General features: G+C 40.5%; 1 protein-coding gene across 8 annotated transcripts in view; it reads left to right on the forward strand.

Moving 5' to 3' along the window:
* ANKS1B (ankyrin repeat and sterile alpha motif domain containing 1B) overlaps positions 1 to 19,814 on the forward strand; it is a 413,548-nt gene that overhangs the window by 367,839 nt on the left and 25,895 nt on the right. For 6 of the 8 annotated variants that reach the window (XM_017737794.1, XM_017737792.1, XM_017737791.1 and 3 more), the window contains 3 exons: positions 938 to 1,117; positions 12,383 to 12,457; positions 17,552 to 17,680. In XM_017737794.1, the coding sequence (XP_017593283.1) occupies positions 938 to 1,117; positions 12,383 to 12,457; positions 17,552 to 17,680 (384 nt within the window). The remainder of the gene's footprint in view (positions 1 to 937; positions 1,118 to 12,382; positions 12,458 to 17,551; positions 17,681 to 19,814) is intronic. The other 2 variants (XM_017737790.1, XM_017737793.1) reach the window with 2 other exon arrangements.

A 19,814-nucleotide genomic window follows, 5' to 3' on the forward strand; every position in this document is an offset into this window, starting at 1 on the left:
ATTCAGTTGCTGTGACAGAGTTTTCCTGCTCACACCGGGCAGTAGTCATGCAGACTGTCTGGACAGTACACTGTAGCTCCCTGCTCCTGCTGATGGAGCTCCAAGAGAGTGTGGAACGGTGAACCTGGACACCAATGTTCGTAGCTGGTATTTGAACAAGGGATGTGATGTGCTGTGCAGGAGAGTAGGTGTTTCCAAACATACACACGATGTCTGGCTGTGGGCGGTGTGGTGGCAGATCCTGGCAAAATGTGTACCAGGAGGAGCTGTTTATTTATTAGGTAGAGTTTATGTATCAATTCAATGTGGTATTTGCACACTGACTGATACAAGGCTACAGTTCAGTACAGGTAACAAGAAAAGCAGGTAAAATATTTGTACTCTGATGCTTTCATGCATTCCAGGAATTGGTATTTAACTTGTGTCTGATATCTGGTACTTCAAGTTAAAATGGATGTTCTGCAAAACCTATAAAAATTGCAACAAAGTGTCTATACTGCGTAAATGGACACGCGTTTCTTTTTTCCAGCAAGAGATGTTGCTAGTGTTCAAATCACTTTCACTGCTCAGAGCAGCTGCTCAGAAGTGGTGAGAATGTATTTTATCTTACAAATAGCTAGTCCTAAATCATGGCTTTTTTTGGGCCTTGGCAAGAAGTAGCTCACTGTTTTATCTCTAGAAGAGGGTATATATTACACAAGGAGGTTTTGGAGAGGAAATTTGCCACTAGTTCATGTAAATAGTGAACTATTTTTCCTTCTGCATGGGCTCTGCACTTCAGGTAGGAAATCTCCAAATTCCATACACAGTAACCTCTACTGCAGGAATTTTTCCATAATTTTTTTAGTGTGAGCCATTCAAATGCACTTATAAATGTGTGATTTGAAGTCAGCAATATGCTGTTCTTCTTATGCTGCATTTTTCTTTCTCTGTCCAGGAACCCAGTGGTAACCACACTCCTCCTCAGTTGTCTCCATCACTTAGCCAAAGCACTTTCACTACTGGTGGCTCCCTGGACGTTCCCCACATTATCATGCAGGGCGATGCAAGGAGAAGAAGAAATGAAAACTATTTTGATGATATCCCGCGGTCAAAGCTGGAGAGGCAGATGGCACAGGTAGGACTAAAACCAGTGCCATTAAAAGGCTGGGCTTTGCTGCTTTTAGTTACAGGACTAATCCTGACCATGGCAGTAGGTTGTAAATGAAGGCTGAGTTGTAAATAACAAATGTTAACAATTTTTCCAAGCTGTCTGTTCCAGCTGTCTATATTTCAGTTAGTGTAAATTGGTGTGTTGGTGTATAATTTCCCCTGAGACGTGGAGGTTTGGGGGTGTTTAGATGCTTGGAGGCTGAGATGAAGGTGGCTTCTGTGCACTAGAGTGCACAGTCTTCCCCCAGCACTGACTCTGCCTCTTGTTTTTGTAGTAGGGTGCAGATTCCTCAAATTCAGAGGAATAAGATGGCGTCAGTTCACTGCTGGAAACTCAGAGGACTTGAAGGGTGATGATTGCTGCATTCATTAATGGGAAGGGTCAGCATTCTGAAAAACTGTGATCTGGGCATATATTTTTATTATTTAAAAAAAAGATTTAACTATGCAAAAATTCATTTGAACAGCACTAAACTCCAACTGGATGTTAAATCAAACTGTTCATGAAAGAAAGCTTAAAGTAGCCTCCATCTCTATGTTTTTTTCCCCCCACCACTGAAAGAGTACAGATAATTTTAAATTAAGCATGCATTGAGCAGAGTGATGCCACAGAACCATAGAACCACGTAGGATGGAAAAGACCCTTAAGGTCTTCAACCCTTAACTCAGCCCTTCCATGTTCACCACTAAACCATGTCCCAAAGGGCCACGCCGACATGATTGAACCACTTCCCTGGACAGCTCACTCCAATGCCTGACCACCCATTCAGTGAAGAAATTTTTCCTAATATTCAACCTAAGTGCAGTAGATTATACATGGACACCCTGTTGGTGAAAATGCTTTAGAATGAACTCAACTGGTTTTTGCTGATACTGATGATGATGAAAGACAGCCAGGTCTTAAGCTGCATGCTGGAAATAGGACTTTGACTTGCTGTCAGAAGCAGATGGGCAGCCAGGGCAGTTCCTGGAGAGACTCATTCCACAAAGGAGAGGGTTGCTGCATGCTTCCCTGCATGAGGCTTCCCAGCAGTGTTTCTGCCTGCCACAACCCAAAATAGAGCCTCTGTCCAAAATTCAGCCTCAAAATGGAAACAGCTATGCAAATAACTGTGTTATAATGAACAAAAGGCTGCAGTCTGTCAGCTAATTACATGAACAAGAAGTAATTAAATAAACAAACAAAACAAGGTGCTGCCATTACCTGGGAACACAGAAACAAATTGAATTCCATTTGTTCAGAGAACATTTCTAGGAAAGTGAAATTGCATTTGGTTGGGTGGAGCTGTTGCCTTGCCCTTTTTTAATCTTATTTTCTGCTATATAATCTTCTTGTACAGAATTAAGGAGAAAGTTGCTGAGTGAATGAGCTTCTTTTCAAACCAAAGTCTGCTGGGCTTCTGTGGCAAGAGTAAGGCTGAGCTGAAGTCCAGCAAAGAAAAGACAAGTTCTTAACATGAAAATATTTTTTGAAGGTCATGAAATTTAGGTGTTTGAGCATAAAATGAACGCTTGCTCGTGGCTGAGTAGACTTGTTTGTCTAATTAGTTCATTTTATCACTTCGTTCACAAATCCCTATACTCACTACCTCTTTTAGTCACTAACATTGAAGACAAAAAATAAAACAAACCAAACCAACAAAAAACCCCTATGCTAACAATTCTTTCTGACTCCGTTTCACTCCTTTCTTTTACTGATATTCCCAAGAGGTCTGACATACTCTCATAAAAGACACCTGGAAATTTTCTTTGTGCTGTTGAGTACTGCATTTCCAGAAGGACTGTGGTACATTGTACGCCCAAAGACAAAACTGAGCAGCTATTACTTACACCGCTCCAAACTCCTCTAGAACCAATTAAGTGCTTAAGGGATTTTTTTTGTTGTTGGGCTTTTTGGGTTTTTTTTGGTTGGTTGAGGGGGTTTTTTTGCTGGTGTGGTTTTGGGGGCATTTTTTGTTGTTGTTGTTTGGTTTTTTTGGTTGGGTTTTTTTGTTGTTGTGGGAGTGTGTACCCACTGAATGGATGACTTCAGTGCCTTCTCTCTAACTTTAACCATGGAATATAGCTGTCATCCTTTGGGACTCCAAAGGGGAAAATGGATTCAGATGAAATCCATAAAACAGTGGTTTGTGTTGTTCCCTGAGCTCCAATCTGTTTGAAGTCTTTTTCAGCTCTGCCCCCAAATTCTGCATTCCTGATGTATGTAAAATTCCCTTTGACTTTAATGGGAAAGTCAATGACTCCCTCTGGTGATCATTCTCAATAAATTGGACTCACCCCATTAAGAGGCTAATCAGGGATTTCTTCAACCATTCTAGCCCAAAAATAGATTCTTAAATTTATTTTGTTCAATATCTGCTCTGCCAAAATGAACTGTATTTCCTTCAGTCTTTTCCCCCAAAGCCCCTTTGAAATTAAAAGTAAAATAATTGTTTCTGCAAAATTAAGGAGATCCGACTGCTTCTTAACATGAACCTTCTGCTCTGTATATTGTGGGGGGTTTGGGGTTTTTCTTTTATCTAGCAACTTTCTCCTTGCAGTTTGCTGGTTCCTTTGGCTTGTGTCAGATCAACAGCAACTTCTGAACTGATACTAGTCCAGCTTCCCAGCTAGAATACTTCTCACATATAGAATGATCTAGAGGGATTATTTGAATTGCTTTGAGGATGTTCCTCTGTCTTAGTCCTTTCTTTGCTAGGCTGTTTGCATGCTGCTGTATGAATCTGCATGTTTACTGGATGCTATAGTACACAAATGTGCACAAACACATCTTGGATGCTGTGATGGTTTGAAAGTGTTTTAAGTGTGTTCTTGATTATGAGATTAATGGGCATTTTTATGGCCTTGAAGAGAGAGGCGAACACGGTATTGGGAACTTATTTATTGTATTGCTTTCATGAACTTGATTTTATTTCAAAAATGTTAGAATAAGACTATCTTATCCTTAATTTAAAATCTAAAATCTGAAGATATTTTGAAACTGGATGTTTCCATCTTTACTATGGCCTGTGTTGTCATGAAACTGGTACAGGGAGTCATCAAGCATGTTGATCTTTGCATCAATCAACCAGTCTTCCTTAAACAATGAGAACCGCAGGTTAAATCTGTTTTCCTTTGATGTGCTAGATGGGTTTAAACAGTTCTCTAAACCATAATCAAATCTGCTTGTAAGTAATACAACTCTTTGTTTCCTGGAGGAAGTACTGATTTAAATTTACTTAATGTGGGTGGTTTTGTCTCAAGGCCAGCGTGTACTTTCATTCGCAGCTCCCTCACATACTGTTTGTGACCTAAGGGGAAAATCATAATATAAACAATGAGTCTAACCAATTTAGATTCCCCAATGGAATAGGTTTGGTCATCCAATCCCCTAGTTGATCATCCAGCTCCAAAAGTCTGTGATGTCTGGTTGTATAAATCATAACTGCCAAAATGGTAATACAGAAGGTTGTGAGATGGTTTGTTTTCCAAAAAAAAGGAGAAAAAAAAAATCTAGAAAGAAATGAGTAGTCTGAGTCATCACTGACTGTGGATGTTGAATTCTGAGCCTGCAAACTGTAGGTTAGTACGATCAAATTAACGTAGTTTAAAATAGCTGAGGTTGTTCTTAAGATTGGCTGAACCTTTAAAATAGAACTGAAATCATGCAGGCAAAGCTTGAGTACTTTGGAACCAAAATCGGTAGGAGGAGGAGTCCCACTGAAGGGATTGGGCTCTTTGTTCAGCCCTGAAATAGTTGCAGGGAAGAACTTTGGAGGTCCAAAGGAATCGTAGCTAAGTTCATTAAAATACATCAGTTAAAATGTCACCTTTTTAGGTTTTGCAATTCTCCAGGCAGGAGAGAAGCTTTAGGTACTAGCTGCAAGCATATTCCAGACTGCCAGCCCTGAGGCTGTGGCTATTTATTGCGCCAGCCAGTGACATATGGTGCTTTTAGCCACCCTGGTCCATAAGACCTCCTGCTGTGGTGTTCAGAGCTCTGCACCCTGCCCTGAGCCAGGAGTGAGGGCCAGGAACATCTTTCCCATGGCAGGCATGCAGGGAGATGCGGGAAGCACCCCTGCCCACGGCACTCCTTGCAGAAGGAGAGCTGGGACAGGCTTCCCCCTGATGCTGTGACACGCCCTCCCCATGGTGCTGAGCCTCCGGCACAGCCCGAGCTAGGAGAGGTCTGTCATTTTGGGAGGCAGTGGGCGGGAGCCTCTCTGGGGCTCTGGGGACAGCTCCAGCGTGTGTCTGCCTCTGGGAGGACAAACTGGTAGTGAGTCAGAGTAAGCCTCCTAGTAGGATAAACCTAGTCATGGGCCATATGGGGGCACCCCAGTGAGTTGTGATGGAAGGAAGAGATCTTTTAAGATCTGAGAGAGTTGAAAAAATTATTCACAAATGCTGACAGGAGAAGTTCTTTCCCAGAGTTGCTGAACTCAGACTTCATTTTGAAAGCCTTTCTGGGTTCTTCAGTCACATGGTCTGAGTGCTCTTGCGGTTTTTTTTAAGTTTTTTTAAGATTTTTAATTTTTTTTTCCTAAAACACAAGATAGCTAAAATCTAAGGTCATTGTAATGACTGCACAGTAAGTTTGAAGTAAATCTGTCCTAAGCATTGGGATTCTGCCTTTTATTTTGTAAGATACAATAATTCATTGCTGGGTTAGGATTGATAAGTAGGGGACAATCATTTAAATGGTTTGAGTACAGCAGATCCTTTACCTACAGAAGAGGAGAAATGTCATTAAAAAAAAGACAGAATTAGCAAAGGCAGTTTTATATTAAAATTGTGAAATATTTTTGCTTCTTTCTAAAGTAATACCTTCAACTCAGCAATGTCTTCCAAATACTTCACAGATACTAAAGCATTTGTATTTCCAGTGCATTGTCGGGCTGTGTGATTGAAAATCATACTTTCCATTTTTCAGCTAGGAAAGCTGACGTACTGGAATGTTGCTGGTTGAGTAAGATGACACAGAAAGTTTGAAGGAACCAAAAATAAAGAAGTCATCTTTAGTTTTGTAACTTTAAACCACAGTATGACTTTTTATTTACTCGTTTCATGTTTTGTTTTCCCATCTCCTCTGCTTTTGAAGGATTTAAAGATTACTGTGAATGAAGAAAAATGCGCCCAAGAGAATACTGGTGTGTAAAATGAGATTATCTAAGAAGCAATGAAGAAGGTTTTTTTATCAATGGTTGAAATTACTCGTGGAATAATAGAATTCTTTACTAGCTGATTTATGAAGCAATAAATACAAAAATACGGTTCTCTAGATTCATTCTCTTGTTACTTCTTAGGCTTCTTATTTCCATGTTTTATAAGCATAAAATAGTTTATGTTGTGAGGATAAATAGCTATCTAAAAATAGTCAAATCCAAACAAAATGCTATAAGGTTCATATTTTAGGTGCATTATATTTTTAATATGGAAAGATGACTGAGCTGTGACAACCTTCAATTTAACATCAAAAGAAAAATGCTTAACTAAATCCAGTGCATGGTATAGGTATTGCTGGCAGTTGTATTTGTAGTTCACATAGATACAAATGCCATAGATGGCTGTATCTCGGTCTGTAAATTTCAGCTCATTTACATCCGTAGATCCTTTGAGAATTGTGTATTTCCTAGAATCATAGAACCACCACTGGGTTGGAAAGCAGCTGAAAGATCATCTAGTTCCAACCTCCCTGCTCTGAGCAGGGACACCTCCCACTAGAGCAGGTTTCTCAAAGCCCCATCCAACATAACCTTGAACACTTCCACGTGTGCGGTATCCAGCACTTCTCTGCGCAATGGACAAGTAAACTGATAAAGGCATTATAAGAAATCTACTTAATTTCTGCCTGAATAGAGAGAGAGAATTTTTCAAGCATGTTACAGAAGTAACATTTTAGGACTGAATTCATGTGAGGTCGATCCTACCTACAAGCTGCTTCAGCAAATGGAATTAAGAAAGCCGCTTCTATATTCAGTATTAATGTTCCAAACTTTAGCCATAAATACTACACCAAGAAAAGGACAAATGTTCTTCATTAATTTACTGTTTTTCACACTCAGTCTTGTGAACTAGAAGGTCTACATTGAAAAGATTGTATGAAAACTGAATTTTAATATCTAACATTTACATTTTTGATCTGCTGGAAAAAGCTGTGCTTAGAGTTTGGGGGCACTTTTCTGAAAGAGCGTTTTAGTTGTTTGGGGGTGGGTATTTTTTGGCAGAAAGGTAGATACGTTTACCCAGTGTTCAGGAATTAAAGTCTCATAATTTTCATTGGTGTTTGTCCAGAAGTTTGTATCCTCTCTGCAAGGCTAAGAGGCTGGAGTATACTGGTAGCTGGCAGCACCAGCAGAAGGGGTGCTGTCAATGAGAAGAAGCTGGGAAAGGCGGCAGAAGATCAGGAGTCACCAACGACCTCTACTTGGACCAGCTCAGGGCTGAACAAACTGTTTTCCTAACCAGAGCCATGCCCTGGTGTTTTCTAGACTTCTGTTTGTTGTTGTCACTCTCTCCTGGATTCCCTCCTTGCACTGCAGTGGCTAAAACTGAACGCCACCCCATATGAGACCTCACTGGTGGCTGCCCCATATGGCATAAAAGTTTCTTCCCATGATACTTTTATTAAATACCTGAAATTTTTTTATATAGGAGAAGGAAATTCAGCAAAGAGCCACCAAGAGGGTTGTGAGCTAAAGCAGTTGCCCTCCAAGGAGAGTCTGGGCAACCAGGGCTGGCTGGAGAAAAGGTGGCTTTGGGTATTAAAACTGAGAGAGGTACTGGACACCAAGAGAAACTTTCTCCCCATATGGACAGGCAAACAGGGGGACAGGTTGTTCAGACTCTGTCCAGTCTCTGTCCTTGAGGTTCTCAAGACCTGACAGGATGAAGCCCTGAGCAATCTGGTCTCATCTCACAGCTGCTTCTGCTTTGAGCTGGAATTGGAGTGGAGATTTCCTGAGCTTTCTTGCCGCATGAATTATCCTGTGATTTATATCCTTATTCTTTTGAAAGACTGCTCTATCTAATTTGAAGTATACTGAAACTTTCAAATCTTTTTTGATCTCCCCCAACCTAAATCACTCTGCTAATTTATTTACTATTTTATTTCCATGTGTAATCCTACTAAATTTCATCCGACTGATCTGTAGTTCATCAGATCTGTTTTCAGTTCTTACCCCATTCTGAAAAGTCCTTCACTTCTGGATCCTCCTTAGAGAGCATTGGCACTCCTCCAAGCCACAGCATGGAGCAGGTCCTTGCAGATTGCCTCAACATGTTCAGTCCATTTGTGCTTAAATACCAATAATCATTCTCGAAATGTGCTGCATCAGGAGTCACACAGTGTCCAAGCCTTGCTGTAGTTCTCCTTGCTGCTGCTGATTTAATCGGCCAGTTTTCTGACACAGGAAGGAAATTTGATCTGAGATGATTCATACTGAATCATCTCATTCTGAACATCTTGAATTTTTCTTGGTGCATAGTAACTGTCTCGGTAGCACATGGCAGGCAATATTACACTTTTTCTTTGTTATTCTCAGTAATGTATGCATAGATATAAATATACACACGCATACATATATTCCTGAGTGTTTATTTCAGATGGCCAGGAGTGATGCCAGAAGGTCATGAGAACCACAGGATGGTGGCTGGATTTTTAAACATTTCTAGTCACTTACTGGTCCTTGAAGTTAAGCTGCCTGAAACTTTCTGAACCTTCCTTTTCTCCCGTCTTAAATATTCTTTTAGCCCTTCTTTGCTCCTTTAGTATCTTCTATGACTTTTCAAGGATAATTGCACCTAATTTAGGTGATTCTTTAATATCTCCTAACATGCCATTGAGTGAAACTCATTGATGTAACTGTAATGAATACATCTGGACTGCCTTCCACCCAGCTCCTTCTCCTCCTGCATGTGCTGTCCAGGTATTCTTTTCTGTCACTTTCCTCCTTTCCTCTCCTTAGAAAGTATATGATTTCTGTGATCAGTCTTACAGTTACTTTCTTTCTTCAGATTATTAACCAAGTTTTCTTGTCTATGAGGAGGAAGCCTAAAGTTTTCCTTGGATAATTCTTTTCACCCTTCCTTTGCCCCTCCTGCCTGTCAGTTTGTTCCACCATGACTAGACAGGGAAACCTTTTATACATGGAAAACCACAAAAAGGATATTATAGTAGAGTCTTGTTGTGACATTACTCGTAAGCATTTATCTTTTGGGAAGTATTAAGATAACGGCATGTTTGATACTAATCAGACAATAGATGATGCTGTTATTTTGCTCTTCTTTACCATATTACTTAGGAAAATGTTCTTCATTAAACTCTTTTTCACAGAACCTCTGTGTCAGTGGTATTGGGTGCCCAAGTGTATTTGTGTTTATTGTGGTGGAAGTGTATACACAGACTGAATTCCTTGGCTTTTTTTTTTTTTGAGAACATATGTTTTGGGAGCTGAAAATTGTGAGTGATTGAAGCCTAATCCCCATTCTTTCTTCTACTGCCTATTTTTTGGCCTCAGATAATCACTTAACCTTTTTCCTTGCCTTGGTTCCTTCCTCTCCAGCACAGGAATATGCAACTTTAAGTACTTCTCCTGGGCATTTCATAATTCATTAAAAAATTTAAGTACTTTGAAGATATAAAATATGTATCTAGTAAATGCTAAATATTTTTACAGTGGTGTGAGGAAAAGGTTGATTTCTGAATTTGAATTCATTACCATCCCTAAAATTAATGTTCCATCTGCACTGCATTTCAGTACCTTAGTCATTCAAATATTAATGAATGCAAAACTAAATAATGAATTTTGCACTGCTGCCCTTCTGATGGGGCATTCATGAAGTCGTGGGAAATTCTCAATCTTTTCTGGCCTGCTTGATTTATTGTTGATTGTGTATTAAGATGATTTCGCTTAAGCCTAGATCCTTCAAAATTTAATTCTGGAGGTAGGTCTGTTTGACTGGGGGAAGTTCACTTGAACAGTTCTTGAAGCAAAGGCTTGGACCCAACGCTTGTCTCTCATAGGTGAGTGCTCCAAACATCTACATTTAGGCACTCTTCTTTCCCCCATTTATAAAAGGGGTTGAAGACAGCCTGTCTTCTGCTGCTGCTTTAACCTGTGAAAGACAAAGGTGAGCTGCAAAGATGTGAGTTCCCCCAGTGGGAAAAGGGCACCAAATTGAGAATTCCCAGTTCCTGGAGGGAGTACCCTAACTGCTGTGCTTCCATTTGGGAGAAGTCACGACCGAGCTGGCTGTGGCCCCACACCAGTCCCTAAAGGCAGGTCCTGGAGAGGTGCAGGATTTAAGGGCACACTTTTGTCTCAAGAATATCGTGATGCTGAGAAGTGGCTGCACAGTGTGGCAGCATCATGGCAACCCCTTGTCAGCGCTGGGGAGAAACAAAACGTCTGCCAGCATGTGGTACCCTGCTGCATTCCTTCCTGCTTTCAGTACCTCAGTGTGTACAAATAGCAGTGCAGGAGGTTTTCTTGGGTACCTTGATTACCAGATGCTTGGGCATGCTGCACCAGCATGGAAATGCCTTTTCTTTGCTCTTCTCTTGAAAAGCAGAGGCACAGCCTTCCGCCATGGACTCCTATTCAGGAATCTTCCCCTCCTCAGGCAAACAGATATAGGCATCATAGTGATGGGCATGGCCAGAACATCCAGAAGTTAGTTTGCTTGACATACACAGAAAAAGGTTATTGGTAACCACTAGTGCAATGTCCTAAGGATGGTACAGCAGAAGTAGCTGCAGCAGTGTTTGCTGCTGGCCTTGCACTGAGACTATGTGTTCATCACATGGAGGAGGACTAGCTTGTAGTAAGTTGCAGAGGACGAGGTAGAAGACTGAACAAAAGTCAAAGTTTTAATTAGCTAATGATATCAAAATGTAGAGCCCTGCACATCACGAAGGAGAAGCAAAGAACTTAGAAAACAAGATGAGGGATGTGGAATTAACCACATATGTGGAAGTTTTACAATTACTGAAGCTGGAGGAAGGGATGTGTGCTCATGCATTTCAGATGATGAAGGAAATAAGGGACAATTAACAACATTAGGCAGCCACCAGGCTGTCTGGCAGCACTCTTTAGTCAGTCCAGAGGATGCCAGGCTTCCCTGACAGTAACCAGAAGTGGTAACTTACTCTGTCACCAGCCAGGCAGCCAGATTGCAGGCTACAAAAGGTAAGAGCATTTTAAGAAGAGTTGCACTTCTTCGGATTGATTTGAGCATTGGTGCTAAACTCCTGCTGCTGCTGCTGACAAAAACCAGCAATGCATGTTCTTGATGGTGTTAAATTACTGATATATTAATTGCTATCTCTTCTGGATGCTGCAGTTCCATTTTTCATGTCTGTTTATTGCCTTTTGTTGCTGCCTGCTGAAGATAGCGTGGGCAGATCCTACGTCTGATGCTTTGTTTTAGTTGCCTGGCTACTGTAAAACGTTATCTTAGCTTTTGCTGAGGTGCCACAGATGCTTTATTGATGATTGTCCAAACAAGGAAATATATAAAAGATGCTGGTGAATGCTGTGCTTGCCTAGTTCTGCTGCTTTTGCTAGAGATGCTACAATATGCTTACTTTGCTTCACTACTACAGGTTCTCTGTATAGTAATGTAGAGGGTAGACTGAAACCTTTCATTTACACGTTGGGGTCATGGTCAATGCCAAAGGTAATATTATCTGTATCATAGTATGCAAAGGAACTGTTGTTGGAAGGAGATGGTGGGCAGCTACTTCACTAAATTGCAATGCATTCATTTCTGGTAATTGTTATAAAGAAAATGTATTTTTCCTGTTGATTGTGTTGCCAGATTTTTCCCTTCCTTTCTCCCTGTGAACGTCTCCAACAGAGAGAAATTTAAGTCAAAACTTACTTGGGATGTTGACTTCAAACTTCTTCCCTGCCAAAAACTGAGAGTAACCAATATTTCTTCTGCTCTAGGCAGTTTCTATTTATGCTTGCATAACTTTATCTCTTTACATCACAAGCACTTCTGACTAAATTGTTTTCTTGTACTCACAGTCTGAAACCTCTTCTAAAGTCTCTGAATAAGCTATGTTTCTTTTCAGTCAGTCCAAAAATATTTTGTCAGCAAATAAATAAAAAAATTACTTTTAACAACTGTTTTACTTCCTTCTTTAGTATTATTGCAAGCCTTTTCTTAATTATTCTTGCCTTTTGGCAGTTGCAGTGCATTAATATTTACAAGATGAGATACAGTTTTCTGTTTATATTAGCAGTCTTCGGTCTGTGAGATCTGGACCAACCAGAATGCAGGATATCCTTTCTCATCGATTCATCAGGTTCATAATGTAAGATACAGCGATAAATGGCTATGTTGTCACTCTATGGATGTACAGTCTGTTGCCTTGGTGTTCTCTACGGGTGTCATGTTGCTGAAATGACAGAAGCAGTCCGTACCTTGTCCGCCGTGCGGGGACCGTGTGTGCGCGCATTCGTGTATCGTGCCGTGTGGTTAGCGTATGTCGGCTCCATGGTGTGCGTACGTACAGGACGTGGGGGTGCTGCCAGCAGCCGTCTCGCCCCGGGGAGCTTTGAATTCTGTTCCTGATGTTTTTGTTCACTCACTCTTCCAAAGCGGGAAACCGTGTAAACAGCTCGGTTTGCACAGTTTCGCCCCCGCAGTGTGTTGTGCTGCCCTCTCTGTGTTGGTCTGTAGGCTTTGCCCAGCTGTGGTTACACACTGCCTTTGCAGAGGCACTTTGGGGGAGTTGGAGGTAATGCTGATGGTGCCCTGAATTTTTGTCACTTCTGTGGCAGTCACTGTGCGCGTGAGAGCAAACCTGGTGATCCGTACTGCAGACTGGTAAGGATGACAGCCAGTTGTTCAGCAGAGTATTTGAGAGCAGCTGTAGATTTCTCCTAATTCTGTCATGACTCCTGGGAACATTTCTGCCAGAGAGGGGCCATTTTGGCTACTGAGCTTTAGAAGTTTTTTAAATCTAAGTACACAGTGTTTCCATTCTTTCAAAAGCCAAACATGTAAGGAGCTAAAAAAATGTGTCTTTCTCTAGGAATTTAAACATAAGCAAATAATAAGGATTTGACAGATCTGCAGAGCATTTAAAATTTTTACAGGGAGAAAATTATAAATTTTTCAGCCAGAACTGTTGTATCCATGTGTGCTCCAATTTGTTGTTGTCATGGTGACTAATACACATTACCATAACCAGGCATGAGGCTTAACAGGTGAAAAGTTATAAGATGTGGTCCTTGTTAAAAATAACTACATTCAAACCACTCAAAACCAGGCCTTCTTGGTTTTTTCTTCCTTTTAGCATGGAGGCTTTTTAACTTGACATTTTTATAAAAAGACGAGGGAGGTGTTGGATTTTTATAGAAGATTTATTGAGGTTACTTCTTATCTGCAACTATCTCTGCATCCAGGTGCCTTCAATACAAGTCAAATACACTTCTCAGGGAATGGGATAAATGTGCAGCAATTGTAGAAAAAAACTGTAGAAAAATAATAGCTGTAGTCTGCTTCTGTTGCTTTTTTGACATCAAGCATCCAACTCTTTCTAGAGCACTGAGAAGTGCCTATCTGCCCATCTTTGGGGTTAGAAAACCCAGCAAGAGCAGAGGTATTGGTCTCTAAAGCTATTAAAAGTTGTCATTGTAAAAGTATTGAATCCTTACCACTCTGACACTTGCCTTGAGACCATTTTCTGATTATAAATTCTTTATCTGCAAAATGCAGAGCAAAAAAAGCTTTTTTTTCAAGTTAGTAGAGGCCAAAGAGAGTTAGGGTGCTGGTTAAAGTCATAGGGAGGTTAGAATACTAAAACACAGGCATTACAGCAAAACCCATGTGATAAATTGCACAGCTGTCTGATGAGCTGTAAAGCTAGATGAAGAAGAAATTATCTCTTGCCTTTCTGCTTCATCAGAGAGATAAATATCTCCATCCGTATATTGTGTCATAAAAAATACATAAGCTTAAATGTTTGATTATTTCTTATAATTGCAAATTAAATATTCAAACCAGAAAATCGTTATCCTATCATATCTATTTTTAAAACTTAAATCAAACATTATAGTTGGTCTTGCACAGCAATTTATGAACATTTCTGTACTGCCTGAAAAGTGTATTAGGTGCTTATGAAGGACCGGAATCTCAATACATCACCCATGAATTGTTCCACATCAACTCCCTGGATTTAGGACTACTAGTAATTCATATTTTTCTTCCCTGACTTGAGCCCTATGGTTTCAAGTCTTCTCTAGGTCAAAGATGGTCCTATTCTGTATTTTGCCTGATATTAACTGTCATCATCACATCTTAAATCTCAGAATTTCAGTATTTGACTAGAGCCAGTCTGCTGAGGAGCTCCCGTTCTTCCTGTTAAGGTTTTTAGATATGGATTTATGAATGTATTTAGCCATCTAAATCTTGTTTAAAAGCTTTTCTTCCCTAAAAAAAAAAAAAAAAAAGGAAAGGAAATTGGGTGGGGAATATGTAACAGGAATTACACTTCTAAACATCTTCATGGATCTGGGCTTTGGAGACTACCCTGTTATGACTCCATTTAAATGGGTTTTGAGTGCTAACAGTAGTACTGTTTAAAAGTCCAAGGAGTTTGGTGTGAAACAAAAGGAAAAGAAACCGGGAGCCACTTCTGCTGAAGTGTTAAAAATCACTTATGATACAGCTGTTTAAAAAAATTTGACTATGTATAATGTCTTTTCATAGTAGCTGCTCCCTCTACAAGACACACTGAAATACAGTAAAGGCTTCCAGAGGCAGTGGTCTGTCAGGATCACTAGAAATCCTGTATCTGCATTCCTCAACCTCAGCTCTATTGCGTGTTTACAACATCCTAGAGATATGTATAGCAATCTTGGCAATTCTGTTTTGTCTAGTTTAAAAGGAGTAGGTAGTAGGATGATTGTATTTATAGAGCAATAAATGGATACAAACATGGCCTCTGCACAGTCCCTCTCTAAGCGTCTCACACACTAGTTTTATTAGCCTGGTTGAAGATTATTTCTCATTTCTTTGTAAAATTGAGCCAAAACAGGAGGTGATCACTGTTCCCCTTTTTCTGCCCTTTATTTTCAGACAGAAACAATGCAGTTCTCAGTGCTTTTCATGCTTAATGTGCAAAAGGGAAACAAACTGTAAAACTATGTACTCATTTTACTCCTTATGTACCCTGCTTACTTTGCCAGTGCTGTCCCTTTCCTGCATGTGAGGAAAGCCACCTGCTGAGCAGTGCAACAAGGATTTGGAGCACTACCCCTAGTCACTTGTTCAGTAGAAGTTCTGGTCCTGCCTCCTGGCCATCCCTGTGCTTCCTCGCGTGGTGGAAAGACCGGTGGTCAAAAGATGTACTTTTGTAGCTTTTCTGTCCTGAATTTACTCCCTCTCCATCATAGTGGCCTTTTACTAAATTGCCTGGATGTACCTCCTGAGCTCTGCTTCCTTATACAAAACATGCAGGAGTGTATCTTTACTAGGGGGGAAAAAAAGAACTAAATCAAGTGGTCTGTTAGCTTGAACAGTTCATAAGAGACAGCTGAGCACACTGTGAGAATTTGTGATGGGTGCAATCCATCTTCTCTTGTTGTCAAAGACAGACTCCACTAATAAGAATGCAGGTCCTTGCCTCTTGTAATATGATGGAAATTTATTTTATAAGAAGAACTGCCTCATAAAGAAATCAAATTCCCACTTCAGATTAAATAAGATAGAAAGTTTTTATGCATTAGTGGCCAGAAGGACTCATTTTTGTGAATGCAAACTCCCAAAAATTGGAGCAATTGCTCTTGCTGCTTTCCTTTCAAAATCTGATGCTGAAGTCATATCCATGGCATATAGGCAACTTAACTAGGGAAAACAGAAATTACACTGCTGTGTAATTGGTACATTTGCTAATGGTCCCAACAGTAGCTAGGTTCGACTTGTTTTATGATGTTCTCTTGCTTAAAGTTGCCATATTGGCAGGGTAATGTTGATGTTTCCAGATTTATTTCTTGCTTTTCATTGCAGAGCTGTGCAAATGCGTGTCATTTCGTTATTTTGTGACACATGAAAATGATGTACTTGTTTTGTTTACTCTGTCCCAACTTAATTAGTAAGATGTGATAGTTTGCCAGACTTTGAATGTCTTTGATAGAACTTTTTCATGTGTTTTTGATGCTTAACTTCTTTTTGTTGTAGAAGTCTAAACTTCTAGCCATATTCTGTGTGAAATGCTGATGACAATTCCTTGCCAGTTTCAACACATATTTTAACAATATGACATACATAGAAAATACACAAAGATAAGTGCAGGTAAAGAAAGAAGTAGCATAACCCAAAGTGAAATAATCATATAGGAAAGGGTAAAATAGTTTGAGAGAACAGACAGGGGAAGAAGGAGCATCAGGAAGGACAAATGTAATTGCAAAAAGACAGAGTTTTGAGAAGAGGGGAATTGAGAGGCAGTCCAGACCAGACAGGATAGGAGAGACGTGAGGGTGGTGGCAGAGGGAAGAGGAGAAGTCTATCCACGGGTCATTTTCAGTTAAAGTGAGCTGATGCATGGGCCTGCAAGGTAGAAGGAGCCCCTAAGGAGAGGTCAGTGCAGGTCCTGTGGAGCCAGGATCAAAAATACACAATGGCAAGTGAGACCCAGACCAGCACTGCCAGGCTGGGGACATTCCTGTACTGATGCCTACATTGGCTCTTTTGGAGGGAAGAAGAGTGAGCTGCGAAGGGATTTGGCAGCAAACTGCACTCCTACCTGTGTTCTCTGAGGACTTTGAGGAAAGAGAGGAGATGACAGCTCAGAAAGGCAATCTCCTATATCAATGAGAATGATGAATGTGGAAGGGCAATGTTAGTACCTCCACAACGAGGCATCAAGAGAAGGTGATCAAAGTAAATATTCGTAAAGAGATTAAAGAATGCCTCGTGTTTGAAGAATGTATAATAAGTCTTCAGATCAAAACAAAGTCTCTGTTATTTAGCCATTTAGGAAAGTCAGTTATTGGTTATATGTGCCGGATAATGGAAGGTGTATTAACTCTGCAGAAAAGCTTGTGAAACACATAGCAGAATTTGTGAAAGGCATTTTTGTGCATCTCATGTTTTTTTCAAGTGCTCTCATCCTCATATATGTATTGTAAACACTTATTTTTAAGGAACATTTCGGGTGCCTAATGATTTTATTCTCAAAGCAAAGAGATTTAATTAAAGCCTCATTAAACACTACAGTAGATGACTTTGGATTATAAATTAAATAATGAAAAATGTTGTAGGAGTTGTGTTCCCTTGTTTTAGTAACATGGCTCTATGTGTAGAAAATAAATTCTTGCTAATTGAGCACAACAGTGGAGGGCTACTTTATAGTGAATTTGCCTGCACATGCTCTTACATCTTGAACAACTGTGATTTTCAGACAGGAGACTGGGGAGAGCCTTCAATTACCTTGCGACCTCCAAATGAAGCCACAGCATCAACGCCTGTACAATATTGGCAACATCATCCAGAGAAACTCATCTTCCAGTCATGCGATTATAAAGCATTTGTAAGTGTGGATAAATGTAGTGGTTTGATTTGGGGTATAGATATATTAAACTTGGATTTTGATAGGCTGTTGTGTTTTACTTTCATTTATAGTATTTTTTCAGTCACTTTTAGAGAGACAGGTCAATTCTTCTGAAATACTGTAATTGTAATAAATGAGAACCAAGGATGCACAGTACTTTTTTGCTATGAATTTTGTGATATATTGCAGTCCATGTGGCATTAGTGTTAGAGAAAGGGCACTGTGAGTAAGTGGCTAAGTGTTGTTGAAGTGACAGTGAGAGCAAACACCCCCACTTTTCATCTGTTACAAATCCCTGTCTAGTAGTTATGGAAGAATAATAAAACATAATATGGGATCCTCATACCCATACTTCATACCTTAATGCTGTGTGCATGGCAGCTAAAGTAAGTGTTGCCTCACCTGAATTTTATACATATGTTTTTGGGAAAGGAAATAGAGAAGATAAAGATGAGGGTCCTGAGTGTTTTCCGTCCATGGGACAAGGGCACGTTCAGACCTTTCCCAAACTGATGGCTACTTCAGGTACCAGTAGCAGTCAGTTCCATCAGGGTCAGGGCATACTTATTTTTACCTCCCTGTGGCTGCAGGTGATTACCACTTCCCATTCCTGGAGAAATGGAGCTTCCCTCTATAACTAAAGACAGTTAATCTTCTCTGGCTGTTATAAATGCTTGTGGAGGAGAGAAGTCTCCTACCATACAGAAAGTCATTGGACGCTTTCTTTTTAAATGAAAAAGTTTTCTGAAATCTTGAGTTCCCTGTCAACAGGGTGGGGGGACTGGAGCTTCTGCGGAGCTGAGGAGGTACCTGAGCCCACCTTTTTAAATGCTTGCATTTCCCCTTCCGACTTTGCTGGATAGCATTGTTGAAGTTGCTGAAGGTGCTTGCCAGCCCACTGTGTGTCCTCTCTGGAGGTGGCCACCTTATGAAGGAAGGCTGGCTTATTGTACAAAGGAAAGGGTAGTAAACTCAATAGTTGCAGTGTCTTTAGGATAATAGCTGGGGGTTAACTACTGGTCCAGGATGTGGGGTTGAGATCCTGTTCACTTGAAGGGGCTTGGATCTTCGATGCATTTTAGGATAATGCTCTGTTCACTAAATACTGCTGCATTTTGGGGAACAGTTGGAGGTTGCTGGACCAGATTAAGGCGTATCAGGGAAGATAGGAATTAGAGACTAAATGCAGGTGAGACAGAGCCTGGCTCCCACTGAGGAAGGGCAGAAGGGGTGTTACAAACCTGTCTTTATGGAGCACATCTGTATCTTCCATCAGACCTTCATGGGGTTAAAAATTGCCAGGCATGCAGTGATTATCCCTGGACAGTAACTAGAACCTCTGCCTTCCTTACAGAAGTTACAGTCAAGGACCATCTCACCTGCTCTCAGTCTTCTTCTCCTACTATTCAAAACCTCCTTGCTCACCTCAGATTGAAAAGGAGCTTCCAGTTCTTCAAATATTTGTCATAGTTTTCAGTGAAGTGAGCATATTTATCTCAAGAGTGCCTTTTCTCTTACTGCATGATCCAGCAGTAAATTCATAATTGAATGTAACCTTTGTAGTAGATTGGAAAATGGATCATTAAAGAAATGAAGTTGGAATGACCAGGAATATCCAAGATAGTGGTGATTAAGGAAGGACCTTCCTTTCCTAGAGGACCATGTGTCATGGCTTTGTTTCAGCTCCTTGAGCTCTATTGACCTCAGCCTTATAGGGTAAAACCCTGGCTTGTAAGTTATAATTGGGGCAGCTTTCACTGTGTGCTGCATCACTCAGTTAAACAGTTGGATGTTCTCTGTATTACTCCCACATGCTCTGGGTGTTTGAGAAGGAACGTTTCCAAAAGCACAGCAAGTCAAAAGGAAGCAAAATTTCCTCCTAGAGTTTCAGATTTTTCTGACAACTAAATTGGATGGTACTTCTGTGATTTGTGTGTCTATTCCACAGTCCACCTTGCAAAGCATTTCTGAGTGCCTTCAGCTGAGGCTTTTTGCTGCTGTGCAGATGGGACAGAAGCTGTCCTTCTCCTCTCTTTCTTCCTCTTGTTCTGCCGTAACCAAAAAGCACTGCTTTGTTACCCTGGTGCCTGACCAACTAATAGCTTTCAAGGAA

This window comes from Corvus brachyrhynchos, unplaced genomic scaffold (assembly GCF_000691975.1).
Source record: "Corvus brachyrhynchos isolate BGI_N302 unplaced genomic scaffold, ASM69197v1 scaffold56, whole genome shotgun sequence".
NCBI classification, from domain to species: domain Eukaryota; kingdom Metazoa; phylum Chordata; class Aves; order Passeriformes; family Corvidae; genus Corvus; species Corvus brachyrhynchos.